General features: G+C 42.1%; 1 protein-coding gene across 2 annotated transcripts; it reads left to right on the top strand.

Moving 5' to 3' along the window:
* The first annotated feature begins 951 nt into the window (after nucleotides 1-951).
* Nucleotides 952-3,054, top strand: LOC113614923 (spindlin-2). 2 transcript variants are annotated; one of them, XM_027096784.1, is made up of 3 exons: nucleotides 952-1,218; nucleotides 1,426-1,545; nucleotides 1,890-3,054. In XM_027096784.1, exons 2-3 carry the CDS (start codon nucleotides 1,483-1,485, stop codon nucleotides 2,685-2,687), a joined length of 861 nt encoding a protein of 286 aa, XP_026952585.1. In that variant the 5' UTR covers nucleotides 952-1,218; nucleotides 1,426-1,482; the 3' UTR covers nucleotides 2,688-3,054. The 2 variants fall into 2 exon arrangements, with proteins under 2 accessions (XP_026952585.1, XP_026952584.1); XM_027096783.1 differs by lacking the exon at nucleotides 952-1,218 and having other exon boundaries at nucleotides 1,359-1,545.
* Nucleotides 3,055-14,904: the final 11,850 nt, after the last annotated feature.

The raw sequence follows: 14,904 nt of genomic DNA, 5'->3' as shown, positions 1-14,904 counted from the left end.
TTTGAATGATGATTGTTAGCGTTAGAGAGGAGGAAGGGAATAGGATCAGGGTTATAGAATAAAGGATTACATTTTATTGATAATATTTTATTTTAAAATGCTTCAATAAAAACAAGTAAAAATTTTAATGGAGAGTATTTAGTACTTGTAATATTGCTGTATACACTGTATTTTCAAAATACCATAAAAATGATGCTACAAAGAATTATTAAGACCTGAGTTTGCAAAATGACCACAGATTTCTAAGAGATTTTAGAAAAAAGGTTAGGGAAATAATGAGTGTTCATATTTTGCTTGAAGCCCTACGGAATGAGATTTACAGTGGATTTAGGGTGGATTATTTTCTTCAAGTGAATTTTCTGAATTTTACAGTGTCCACATTGTGCATGCAATTCTTTTGCAATCTGTGAAAAAGAAAAAAGAAGAAAAGGAATAAAAAATCTTCAAGAAGTAAAGTCTGAAAATGACCAGACAGTAAAAATTACTTGGATTGTGTCAAGATGGCAGACGAAGCACAAGCGCATTTCTCCTGTCCTACCTCAAATCCCTTTAAATGGCAGGAAAGGCAGGTTTCCGTATATAGAGAATAACATCCGAAGGGCACAGGGGGAAAAGAAAAGGGGAATTCTTGGAAGATGGAAAGCAGATGGGGCAGGGACACTGAGGTGGGGGTGGGGTAGGGGTGGGGAAAACGGGGGCCCTGAACTTGAGAGTGGGGGCAAAGCAGTCGGGGTGGGGAGTTGTGGGCAAGGAAAGGCGGCTCCAGATTTTGGAAAGGGGGTGGGGGCGGGAGATAGAAACTCCTCCCAGACCCAGGGCAGAGGTGGGCTTGAGAGTGGCGGGGGCGGGGAGGGTGGCAGTGTTTGGCAGGAAGGGGAGGCCTCTCTCCTGGCAGGAAGCTGCGCGACGGTGGTAAGAGGGAGGAGACTGCGGCTGCGGCAGCGGCTTCTGGGATCCCGATGTGGCAGAGGGGCCCGTCACCACCAACAAGGAGGTGGAGGGCCCGCGAGCCCGGTGTTGGAGACACTGCTGCCATCCTTTTCTCCTGGCCTGCTGTCCTCCTAGACACGCTCGTCGCCTAAGGATCCTCCCCTCCCAGCTCTTGCAAACTCCGAACTCGTCGCCTGCTGATTCTCTTTCACCACGGGTTCACAGCGGAGGCAGCAGTGAGGTGTCCGATTTGGACACGTGAGGCCTGCGATCCCCGGAATTGGGGAGGTGGGCGCTGGACTAGAGAATCGGAGGATGAGGGTTGGTGGATGCCAGGAGGGAAGATTGGGGTGTGTGCTGGGACAGGAGATGAGGGAGACTGACAAGGGTGATTTGGGGACGGGAGGGTGGGGGTAGGGGGAGCCAAAGAGCACCTGGATGGTATACAAAGGTGGCCCCAGAAAGAGAAATAGATTTGTTCTGGGCACCCAACAGCAAAATGGAGATGACCAGGAAGAGATACGAAGGAGAGGTGAACAACAAGCAGAAGCCATGGGGATGGGAGGCAAAACAGATGAAGAGCAGACGACAATGAGCAGGGGAAAAGGAGACTATGTAAGTGCAAATGGAGAGACAGGGTGGGAGCTAATAAACGGTGAATATCTGTGTCTGGTGTGGGGACCGCAGTATGCTAACAGGATAAGGCATTAGCCAAAGGAGCCTGCTCCCTCATGCTGGGGCCTCAACCACCAAAACCATCACCACTCCAACCCTCCAGCACAGCCAAATAAGTTTGGAGGGAGGACAATGTTGGCAAGCATCGAATAGCATTTTGATAGCCAGCATCCCTGCTGCACACATGAATAACTTGGGCTGTAATACATATACCTGGTGCCCAGGGAATTTGCAATGTAGAGAAAAAAACCTCACACTATAGTACACTAAATGTTTCTCCCTAGCCTCTTCCTCCCCCTGCAGGTATGAAGACCCCTCACAAAAAGGCAGCTGCAGGGCAGCAAACCAGGGAAATTGTCGATGGCCACAAAGGGTCTGAAAGTATGAGGAAGAAAAAGACTTCTCAAAAGAAGCAGAGAGGCAGACCTTCCTCCCAGCCCCTCAGGAAAATCGTGGGCTGCAGAATTTCACACGGATGGAAGGAAGGCAATGAGAGCATCACCCAGTGGAAAGGAACCGTTCTGGATCAGGTGCCTATAAATCCTTCTCTTTATCTGGTGAAATATGATGGAATTGACTGTGTCTACGGACTGGAACTTCACAGAGATGAAAGGATTTTAAAGCTTAAAATCCTTCCTGATAAGGTGCCATTATCTCGACTCAGAGATGTGCACCTTGCAAACACCATAATTGGTAAAGCTGTGGAACATATGTTTGAGGGTGAGCATGGTTCTAAGGATGAATGGAGAGGAATGGTCTTGGTCCAAGCACCTATCATGAAAGCCTGGTTTTATATTACCTATGAGAAAGATCCTGTCTTGTACATGTACCAGCTTCTAGATGATTATAAAGAAGGAGACCTCCGTATCATGCCAGAGTCCGGTGAGTCTCCTCCAGCAGAGAGGGAGCCAGGAGGAGTTGTAGATGGCCTGATAGGTAAACATGTGGAATATACCAAAGAAGATGGCTCCAAACGGATCGGCATGGTCATTCACCAAGTGGAAGCCAAACCCTCTGTGTATTTCATCAAGTTTGATGATGATTTCCATATCTATGTCTATGATTTGGTGAAAAAGTCCTAACTGTTAGGGTAAACTTTGCCACATTTGTGAAAACAAATGTGTACTTTGTAGACATGCAAAATAATGTTACTTTTCAGTGTATTGAAAGCTTTAGGGTCCCTGTTAATCTGACATCTTTGCAAGCATAACTGTTGTTTTCTCCTGAAAAATTCAAATTTATGTGGCCATGACACGCTGTGTGTAAGGAATTTGTCATGTTGAAACGTTTGGGTGTGTTTGGTGGATGGGGCATGAAAGGAAGGAACAGCTGTAAATTCAGGCTGTGAATAAAGATCAGCTAGTATCATAATCAGTGATCTAAAAATGGAATAGGACTTAGCTGGTCTGGTCTAGGGAGGGAGGAGGAGAAGGAACTAGAGATGAGCTGTGGGGGAAGGGAGAAGGGGAGGTGCTGCTTAGCAGGAGGTGGGGAGGGGTCAAAAATGGAGAGGCTCCCTAGCGGGCGGGATGACCTAAGAGGGGGAGGCACACAACTGGGAGGGGGTGAAGAATAACAGAGGGAGAGTGAGATCTTGAGACTTAGAGGAAAACAGACAGAATAAATTGAGTAGAGAGGGACACAAGGACGTTTAGAAGAGATCCAGAGCAAGGGAGAGAAAGATGAAGTTGGCAGAGATCTGGGGACAGGCTAAAAGGATACTCAAATGGAGTTCTATGCATGAGTGAGGGGCCAGAAGGGGAGGGACATCGAGGAAAGAGGAATTCTAAGATGAAAGACTGACAGAGGGAGTGAGAATACAGACAACAAGATATGGGAAGTGTGGTCCATGAGAGATGGGAAGACCCAAGGAAAAATAGGACTTTTGGCAGTATCCAAATTGCCCTCCCTAGCTCTGTGCCCAAAGGAGGTGGCAACAGTCAAAGAAACCAGATGGACTGGAGCTTCCCTAGAAGGACATTTTGACAGGAATGTCTCAAGAGTTAAGCAGGAGCCAAGTTTATACCTAAAAGCCTTTTATATCAGGGAGTTCATGCCACACCCGCTGAGCAGAACCCAAACCCTCAGCCTAAACACACTAACATGGCACTCCATAAGCAGGGGCCTGTGGGCAGCTTCCTCGTATTTTCCAGAGGACCCAAGAGCAGTAAATCTCAGACCTGAAGGTCTTGGTTCCCTTCGCCTACACTGAATAAACGATTCTTGAGGGGAACAGGTCAGTGGGGTGCTCAGAACTTAAGAGATGTGCCACCTTGCATTTGGAAAGCATTTTATCCAGAAAAATGGAAACTTGCTAAACCCAGGTACAGCAGTCTCCTCACTGTTCTTCCTCCTCCTGGACTATACCTGGCCTCCTTACAGAGGAGGGGCATCAGAGGATTGAGCTTAATGTTTCTCTCCCGGGTGTGGGGAATACTTGACTGTCCATGCTTCTCTCAGCAGTTGCCTGAAATCACAGGTGACTTCACCCAATGCTTCACCAGATGGAGGTCTGCTGCCTCCAGAAGCCCCATTCTGGTTATATCCCAACAAAGCCATTGGCTACTGGCATTTCACAGGTACCTCCTGACCAGTCTTGCCCACTTCATGCACACGGGGAGCTGTGATGGAAATTTGTGCAGCTCTATTTCCTGGTGAGATAGATGGCATGCGCAGTTGGGCAGGGAGTTGTGACTTTGTATAACTAAGTCCTCCGACTGTATGGTACCACATAGGTGGTTGGTGGGGAGAGGGTGTGGTAACCCCCAATAAGTTCCCTCAGAGATACAATGTCCCAACACATGGGTCTTTGTCCTTCTCTCCTTCTTTCCTTTCCCCGGTCCAGCTGTGGAAGTTTCCTTCAAAACCCTCTCTCTGGTTTTCCCACTCCACACTTCACTGAAATATACCCCTACCCTCAAAGAAACAGTTCTGGTGACTACCCACTGCCCAGGTTTCCTTAACTCCAGGCATAGCAGGGAGGTGGGGAGGCAGGGAGCTTCCAGGAGTTGATAGAAGTTGGTAATTCCAGTTCATTCTCTCCACCCAACACAGCCTGAAACTGTTTGTCTCAAGAATTACACAAGGCAAGCCCACCTCACCAGAACAGGGATAAGTTTTCTTTCATACAGCACATAATTCAACCTAGCAAACACCTGCAGGCCACTCATGGGCCAATTTCAGCCCGCTGTCATATTTTGCTTGATCATCATGTTTTTATCATTCTCCATTTTAAAATTAGCTACTTAGACATTTGGGGGATTTCACATTTCAAAAATCCACATTTCTGGCTTACCTGAAAAAATAAAAACAAAATCAATAGACCAAGGATTAGGGCCCACATTCCAATAAGGATACAAGCAGCTGGCTCTGAGGAAGGGCTCAGCCATTTTAGACTCAGAATGCTCTCTCAGTGGGGCCACACCCCAAGTTGGCCTTCTTCGCTCTAATAAAATGCCCAGTTGTCTCCTGGAAGCACTTGCATTGGTAGTTTTGGGGCTAGACCCAGGGAAAACTGCCTAACCCCACTTTGGCTTACTTTAACCCCATTTGCTTTTTAATTTATTTGCTCTATCTTCATCTCACCAATACTTAGTTCAGGTGGTCTCTCTGCCAGGCAGTGTTCTAGACACAGGTCCTTATGATATGGTTATAAACAAAAGAAACAAATAAATAATCTTATCTTCATGGAACTTTCATATTAGTGTGGCAGACAGACAGTATCCAAGAGACAATAAGTAAAATATAAAGTAGTTTCAAAGTGATAAGTGTTAAGAAGGAAAAAATGAACAGGGGGACTGAAATTCCAGGGAGGAGGTTGAAGAGATGGCCTCACTGAGAGCCTGGATTTTGCGTAAAGACCTGAAGGCAGTGAGAGAGCTGACCCTGTGGCTGTCTGGGGAATGAGGATTCCAATTAGCAGGGACAGCACGTGCTGAGGTCCCAAGGCAGAGGTAGGCCTGGCATGTTCAAGGAACACTGAGGATACCAGCATGGCTGGAGCTGAGTTAGCAAGGTAGAGAATATCAGGAAGTGAGTTCAGAGAGGTGATGTGGATCTGGGAGAAGCAGATAGCTTGGAGCCTTGGAGGGTCTATAATGGAATTTGACTTTTACAGTGAGTGTGGGGAGGAGTCATTCGAGTATTTTCAGCAGAGGCTGGATATGATTTGTTTTATATTTTTCACAGGATCATTCTGGAAAGTCTGGAGTGTTATCTGTTTGTGGTCAAGTTTGGGAAAAGGAAGATAAAATATACCAATGAAACAGAGTAGAGACCTAAAAATAGATTTACATATAGGAAACTTATGTCATAATAGAGGTGATATTTCAGATGAATGATGAAAAGACATTTTATTCAATAAATGGTGCTCCATTAATCTGTTTCCCATATGGCAAAAAAATAAGCATAAATCCCTTCAACGCATCCTACACACAAAAGGAAAATGGAAAAATGTTAATGCTTAAATTTAGAAGGTAATACTTATAAAAATTTTAGTATAAGATGAAAGTGAGTGTTTTTTTCCCTATGTAAATGGGAAAGATTTATTTTACAGGCAAAATATGCGCAAGTAATGAAGGGAAAGTGTGATATGTTTATTTTAAAATATGCAAGCCCCAAATATCAAAAATCATCATATACCAAGTGGAGTCAATGTGATAAGGTTACAAACTGTGATAGTCAAAATGAATTAAAGAAAAATATATTCAGTGAGAAAATAATAGAGTCCATAGAACACTGGGTAAATATATGAATAGGGAATTCAAATAGATCACAGTCAACAAATATACATTACCTTGATCTGCTGCTCATTACCTTAATCTTGTCCATAATATGTCATCTTCTAACATACTACATAGTTTACTTAGTTAATGTGTTTATTGTTTCCCTACCAGAATGTAAACCCTGAAAGTGCATGAGTTTTCTTCCTTAGAATAGTATCTGGCATAACGTAAGTGTTTAATAAACATTTGTTAACTATATGAATCTCATCAGTAACTAGGGAAATGAAAATTAAAGTAACATGATCTCACACACATTAGATCAGCTACACATGTGAAGTTTGAAAATACATATTGACCAGTTAAACAAGTGGGAGATCCTATACACTCTAGGTGAGCATTTGTCAGAGAGAAATTTGCCATTATCTAGTGATAGCCTAGATAGAAGCTGGCATATTTCCAGCAATTTCATGTTTATATATTGTTGGAAGGCAATTCTGTGTGTGTCTCACATGTTACTGTACATATGGCAAGTAAAACACTGAGAATTCTTTCTTTTGAGGTGTCTTTTGAAAGATGTTTGAGCGGTGAACAGCTTTGGAAGATAGACATAGTATCTCTCTCTCTGAAGTAAAAAGCAGGATTGCTTAGAGTCTTTGGAAGATAGTGATTTCCTCTGGGACAAAGGGCAGGAATGCTTACTCCAATATAATAAAGATAATGTCTCTTTCAAGAGCAAAGGAAAGGGATGCTTACTGCTCCATATAAAAGTTTGAGGTTCCCAAACTGATGTTTCCTCCTTTGTAATTCAACTTACCTTATATGTATGTGTCATGTAACCATTCTTCATAACTCTGTAGGAAGTGGGACTCAGGCTTATAGGGTAAAAACACTGATATTCAGGCTATTTTTATTACTGTGAATAATAAACTATCCTTTGTCTCTGACCAAAAGTCTCATATGTTCTACTGGCACCCAAGAAACTGTGGCTGGTAACTTGTTAGCTCACAAATATGGTAAAATTTCATAATCTTCAATCTTCTTGATACTTGTAGCGATGAGGATAAAAGCTGACAGAGACATGGCTTTCTGTAAGAGGAAGAATGAGGACCTCACGAGCCAGTTAATGGAATTTGAGGGTAATTTATGAGAATTGATGGTGAATGTACAAATCAATTATGCATAAATAGTCCTTAATCTTTTAATGAGGTGGAATTGGGGAAGTAGTTGCAGGATGAGAGCTGAGGGCTCCCTGTCCCCAATGAGGTCAAAGGTCATATGCACCTGTCTGAGTATGATGGGAAATTTTGGCAAAGGGAAAGTGTCAAACTTCTGTGGGCCTGTTAGATATGGATGCTCAAGTCACTATTTTACCCAGATCGCTGGAAGAAAATGGCATAAAAATGAGCTAATGGGGATTGGGCTGGTGGGAAAGGAAGGTGGGAAAAGGAAGCCAGTATGACCTTCTGAGTGAAACCTTTTGGGCCAATTCAGTGCACTCTAGTTGTTACCTCTAATCTGAATATATAGTGGGAACAGATATTTGTATTTCTCTGCCCCATAAGTGCCAGATGAAATTCAGCCACATGTAGAGGAGTATTAGTAAGGTGCATAAATCATTCTCCCACCAACCTCCCTGTTCCCTTCTGGGTGCAGAGAATCCCAAGAGGAAAAAAAATCACAGTCCAGATTTAAAGAATTGAAGGAAGCTTAGGTGGTAAGAAGTTCAAGGACAGCCATGTGCAAAAAAGCTGCAGCCTTAGAGAGGGTTATTGTCAAATTCACTTGTTTCTGCTATACTCTCAGCTGTTGCAGACAATGTGACTGTAGTTGAATCCATTACACAGACTAATGGTACATGGTACACTTTTAAATGTTGACAACACCTTCTTTCCCGTACTACTGACATCTGAGGATCAAGATCTTTTAGCATTCACATGAAAAGGTCTCCAATATATGTTTCTTGTACTTCTTCAGGGTTACTTAAACTCCACTGATGTTTGCCAAACTTGGATAGGTCAGAATTTAGAACAAGTGCTTCTACACTCTGATTTCCAAACTTTTCACTATATACTTGATATCCTGATGGTTGATAGTCAGAAGCCTTAGTTTCAACTGCCCAGGCCAGAAAGAGTGGCTGAAAATCCCCAACAAAATTCAAGAGTCTGCTTACTAAGTAATGTTTCTCAGTAGTATGTGGGCAGATTTATAATATTCAGTCCTTCAAACAGTCAAAGAAAACTTGCCTTTTTAAACCCCCTCCCCACCAAAAAGGAAGCTCAGCAGCTAACTGGATACTCTGGATATTGAAAACTGTGATTACTTGGACATCGTATTTGGTTCTTTATATCAGGTACTCACAAATTAGCATCTTTAATTGTGGCCCAAAACAACATTCTGCTGTGGATATTGTCCAACAACCTGTGTCATACTCTCTACCTTTGGGGCCCCACAACTATAATGACCCCTTTGAGATTTAAGTCTCTGGGACTGATGACTATCCAATTGGAATCAATAACAAAGGGAAGCAACATCTGCCTGTTTGCAGATAGCCAACATTAATAAAATTTTTAAAACATTCAAGACAATGATGTCTTTTTTGTAGATATAACCATATACTAAAAGCATAATAACATATGAAAAACATATGAATGAAAATAATTGACCTAGAAAAGGGCCCTCACCAGAATCCAACCATGCTGAGTTCCATGCTCAGTTTCTTGGACTTCCAGCCTGCAAAACTGTAAGAAATAAGTTTCTGGTGCTTATATGACACACACTTTATGGTATTTTGTTATAGCAACCTAAATTGACTAAGATATATAATATATACTTACAATAGAATATTACTCAGTAAGAAAATGGAATAAAGTTCTAATAGATGCTACAATGATGATGAACCATAAAAAAGCTGTGCTAAGTGAAAAAAGCCAGACAGTAAAGGACAAATACTATATGACTTCATTTGTAAGGATTATCTGAATAGGCAAATTCAGAGAGACAGTAAGTTAACAATGATTAAAAGACAAATTTTATGTTCTATAAATTTTATCACAATAAAAGGAGGTTAATAGTAAAGGCATCCATGAAATGGCAAAGTAAGCACCTCCAAAAGTTTGCCTGTATATAAAGGCAATATCAGAAAAAGTTATCAGAATCAACATTTTGAGAGCTCTGGAAATTAATCAAAGGCTTGCAGCAACCCAGGGAATATTTTGTTAAGAAAAATAAATGAATCTCAGTAAGAACAGTGAGCTTCATGGTATTATAAATTATCCCAATCTAATCTCCCAGTTTCCAGTCCTCAGTACCTTGAACAATAACAGGCCACATTCTGAGTATTGGAAAGAGCAGAATGAGGCTGGAGCTTCCCCCCAAAAGACATAATTTGACTTGTTTGGTGGTTCCATTGAAGATGTCAATCAAAAGACTTGTTTTTATTCTACCTCACTCAAACTTATCCAATACTAATAGCTTCTGGGGAGGCGGGGAGAGCATTTGTTCAATGTTTTAAGAGCACAACTGCCTGAGTCAATGGATAACAGTTTGAGGCAAACAGTAGACTAAATAAAATAAATGAGGAATGAAGTGTCCTTAGGGGCTTTGAAAATCTCTGACATATTCCTGGGGATATGGAAAGCCACCTTCATGTGTAGGGCTTTGTGCATAATCAGGAAAGACATTATTCCCCTAAACTCTCATTTATGGTGGACATTTAGGCTCTCTGAAAGCAGTAAGTGAAGGCTAATGCAAAGTGGTAAACTACCTGGTTCTATATATGCCAACATACACAAAGTGACTGGAAGACTTATTGGTAACAAGTGATTAAAGTTTAATCAGATTATTTGTTGACAGATTACTTGTTGACTGCTAAGCTCATTGAATTTGAGACCTCAATAGACATACATGAAAAAGTACAAATATTACAGAATTAGTTCAGAAAAGTCATGAAACAAACAACAACTATTATAACGAACAGCAATAAAACAAACCTTGGGGATGGGGGGAGAAACATAATTCTAACATTGCCATATTATGTTATTTTAAATGTCCAGTTCTCAAACAAAAATACAAAGCATGTAAGAAATAAGAAGGTATATACCATATACAAGAAAAAGAGCAATCGGTATAAACTGTCCCTGAGGAAGGGCAAAGATTGGACTTAAAGACATAAATCAGCTATTTTTAAAATATTCATAGGAGGACACTGGCCAAGATGGTGGAGTATAAAGACCCTGAGTTCACCTCCTCTCACAAACCCACCAAAATCACAAATATTTGCAGAACAACCATGAATGAAAAAGACTGGAACCTACCAGAGAAGATATTCTACAAGTAAAAACATAAAGAAGGAAGCAAAAGGAGACAGGTAGGAGGGGTGGACTTGCAATATAATCAAGTCCACACCCCTGGGTGGGTGACCTACAAAATGAAGAATAGTTATATTGCAGAGGTTCTCCCACAGGATGAGAGTTCTAAGCCTCATGGCAGGTTCCCCAGCCCAGGGCATCCTGCACCAGGAAGACAAGCCCACAGAGCAGGCCAGTGGGGCTTAATTTCAGGAATCACACAGGAATAGGAGAAATAGAGACTTTACTCTTAAAGGGTACACACAAACCTCAAATACACCAAGACTCAGGGCAAAAGCAGTAATTTGATAAGAGCCTGGGCCAGACCTACCTGCTGGTATTGGAGAGTCTCCTGGAGAGGCAGGAGGAGAGGGTAGCTCTGGCATACCCTGGGGACATAGACACTGGTGTAGTCATATTTGGGAACATTCTACCACATGAAAACTGCTGCTAGATGCTGCCACTTTGGGATCCTGCCTCTAGCTCATTAGCCCCAAGACCTGGCCCCACCCAACAGCCTGTAAGTGCCAGTGCTGGGACACCTCAGGCCACCCAACTAAAAGGGCAAGAACACAGTCCAAACCATCAGCAGACAGGCTTCCTAAAGAATTACTGGGCCCACAGCTGCCTCTAGACACATCCCTAGGCATAGCCATGCCCACCAGAGGATCAAGACCCAGCTCCACTAACCAGTGGGCAGACAACATCCCTGCCCTCCAGGAACCCTGCATGAGCCCCTAGAACAGCCTCACTGACCAGGGGGCAGATTCCAGATGCAAGAAAACCATGATACGGCAGCCTACAAACCCAGGGCGCCCACAGAGGCCAGACCTACCCTGGGACCAGGTGGACCTTGGCACTGACACTAGCAGTCCAACACAAGCTTGAGGACACCCCAGACAACATACCTAACGATGTTAGGAACCACCCCCAATACCAGCTATCTGAAACAAGCTCTGGGATTCCTAGGTCCTGCAGCCAGACTCCAGGATGAGCTCTGTGTGCCAGTAGTCCAGCACTAACCCAAGGATGTGACTTTACCTGCCAGTGGGCAGACAACAACCCTGGAGTCTTCAGAACACAGAATCCACACACCAAGGAGCCAGCACTAGCACAAGAACTCCCTAGGGTTCTGCAGAAAGCCTCCTCAAGATCAGGCTCTGAAACAGCAGCTAGCAGCAACAACATAAGGCAAGGCCTGGCAACCAATCAGGTTAGGGGCCAACCAAGCCTTCTGGACTGTGCAGACAGTAAGCCTGCCACAACAGAGGGACCTATGCAGCCCTCTTACAGGGGACACTTTGAGCATATAGGTGAGTGACAAGAGGGGAAGTAAACTGCTGGGGTGCATAGGACATCTCCTAAACAGGCAATTTCTCCAAAGTCAAAAAACATAACTAACACACCACATACTTAAAAATACAAATAGTAACTTAGACAAAAAGAAGTGCAGAGTACTATGTTCTACATGAAGGAATAAGAAAACAAACCCAGAAGAAAAACTAACTGAAGTGCAGATAGACAATCTACCTGGGAAAGAGTTCAGGGTAGTGATCAGAAAGATGATCAAAGAACTCAGGAGAAGGCTGGATGCACAGAGCAAGAAGTTAGAAGTTTTTAACAAAGACAAAATATAAAGAACAACCAAACAGAGATGAAGAATACAGTAACCAAATGAAAAATACACTAGAAGGAATCAGAAAAAAAGAAGAAAAGAATGAAAAGAAATTACGGGCATGTTAAGAGACTTCTGGAAAAACATCAAGTGCACTAATATTTTCATTATAGGGGTCCCAGAAAGAAAAGAGAGAGAGAAAGAGCCTGAGAAGATATTTGAAGACATACTAGCTGGAAACCTCCCTAACCTGGAAAAGGAAAGAGTAACTCAAATCCAGGAAGCTCAGGGAGTCCCAGACAGGTTTGAACTAAGTGGAAAAAACCAAGACACATTATAATTGAAATGACAAAAGTGAAAGTCAAAGAGAGAATATTAAAAACATCAAGGATAAAGAAACAAATAATATACAAGGGAGACAAGAAGCCTCAGATCAACTCTGATGTCGCAAATGGACATACTTCCCTGCTAGCAACATTTCCAAAAAGCTTAACAGTTCATCAGTCCTCTGATTTTAAAGGAAAGGCATAAGGGAGCAAAAACAATAGGGCTGTGTGAGGCTTGGAAATAGCAAATGATGTATAAAAGATGCTCAACCAGCGACAGCTGTGTTTCCAATATGCAGAGCCACAGACTGAAAACCCCATGACATGCTTAATGTTGAGAGTGAAAATGGTACCCTCGCACACACAGTCTTGAATCCAGACCATGTTACAGTAAGTGACAACCCAGTAGTTCTTGGAACTCTGAAATAGCTGTGCTGCTGATGGGGTCTTGGTGCTCCAGCCTGGTGTCAGGGAGAGCCAAGTTAAGGACTTTGGACCACCAGAGACCTCCCAGCCCCACATAACGACAATCGGTGAGAGCTCTCCCAGAGATCTCCACGTCAAACAAGACACAGCTCCACCCAGCAGCCAGCAAGGTCCAGCACTGGATGCCCCATGCCAAACAACTAACAAGACAGGAACATAACCCTACCAATTAGCAGAGAGATTGCCCACTACCTACATATTATGCTGCAATACTATGTTTGCAGGCACCCCAAAACACACCACAAGACATAAAACTGCCCACTAGAAAGACAAGATCCAGCCCCACCCACCAGAACAAAGACACCATTGCCCTCCACAAAGAAGCCTATACCACAAGCCACTGGACCAACCTTACCCACTGGGGGCAGACACCTAAAACAAGGGAAACTACGAACCTGCAGATTTTGAAAAGGAGACCACAAACACAGTAAGTTAAACAAAATGAGAAGACAGAGATATATGCAGCAGATGAAGGAGCAAGGTAAAAACCCACCACACCAAACAAATGAAGAGAAAATAGGCATTTTACCTGAATAAGAATTCAGACTACTGATAATAAAGATGATCCAAAATATTGGAAATAAAATGGAGTAAACAAAAGAAATGTTTAACAAGGAACTAGAAGAACTAAAGAGCAAACAAACAATGATGAACAACACAATAAATGAAATTAAAAATGATCTAGAAGGAATCAATAGCAGAATAACTGAAGCAGAAGAATGGATAAGTGACTTGGAAGATAAAATAGTGGAAATAACTACTGCAGACCAGAATAAAGAAAACAGAATGAAAAGAATTGAGGACAGTCTCAGAGACCACTGGGGTAACATTAAATGCAACAACATTCGAATGATAGGGGTCCCAGAAGAAGAAGAGAAAAAGAAAGGGACTGAGAAAATATTTGAAGAGATTATAGTTGAAAACTTCCCTAATAAGGGAAAGGAAATATTCAGTCAAGTCAGGAAGAGCAGAGAGGCACATACAGGATATATCCAAGGAGAAACATGCCAAACCACATATTAATCAAACTATCAAAAATTAAATACAAAGAAAAAATATTAAAATCAACAACGGAAAAGCAACAAATAACATAAAAGGGAACCCACATAAGGTTAACAGCTGAACATTCAGCAGAAACTCTGCAAGCCAGAAGGCAGTGGCAGGACATATTTAAAGTGATGAAAGGGAAAAAACTACAACTAAGATTACCCTACCCAGCAAAGATCTCATTCAGATTCAATGCAGAAATTAAAATTTTACAAATAAGCAAACATCAAGGGAATTCAGCACCACAAAACAGCTTTACAAAAAAATGCTAAAGGGACTGCTGTAGGCAGGAAACCCAAGAGAAGGAGGAGACCTACAATGACAAACACAAAACAATTAACAAAATCATAATATGAACACACATATCGATAACTACCTTAAATGTAAATGGATTAAATGCTCCAACCAACAGACATAGACTTGCTGAATGGATACAAAAAAAAAAAAAAACACCCATATATATGTTGTCTACAAGAGACCCACTTCAGACCTAGGGACAGATGCAGACTGAAAGTGATGGGATGGGAAAAGATATTCCATGCAAGTGGAAATCAGAAGAAAACTGGAGTACCTATTCTCATGTCAGACAAAATAGACTTTAAAATAAAGACTATTACAAGACACAAAGAAAGACACTACATAATGATCAAGGGATTATCCAAGAAGAAGATAAAACAATTGTAAATGTATATGCACTCAACATAGGAGCACCTCAATACATAAGGCAAATGCTAACAGTCATAAAGGGGGAAATC

The sequence above is a fragment of the Aethalodelphis obliquidens genome, unplaced genomic scaffold (assembly GCF_003676395.1).
Source record: "Aethalodelphis obliquidens isolate GAN/ISIS:26980383/991018 unplaced genomic scaffold, ASM367639v1 scaffold108, whole genome shotgun sequence".
NCBI classification, from domain to species: Eukaryota; Metazoa; Chordata; class Mammalia; order Artiodactyla; family Delphinidae; genus Aethalodelphis; species Aethalodelphis obliquidens.
The sequence above is the reverse complement of the archived record's forward strand: the minus strand, read 5'-3'. Positions and strand labels throughout refer to the sequence as shown.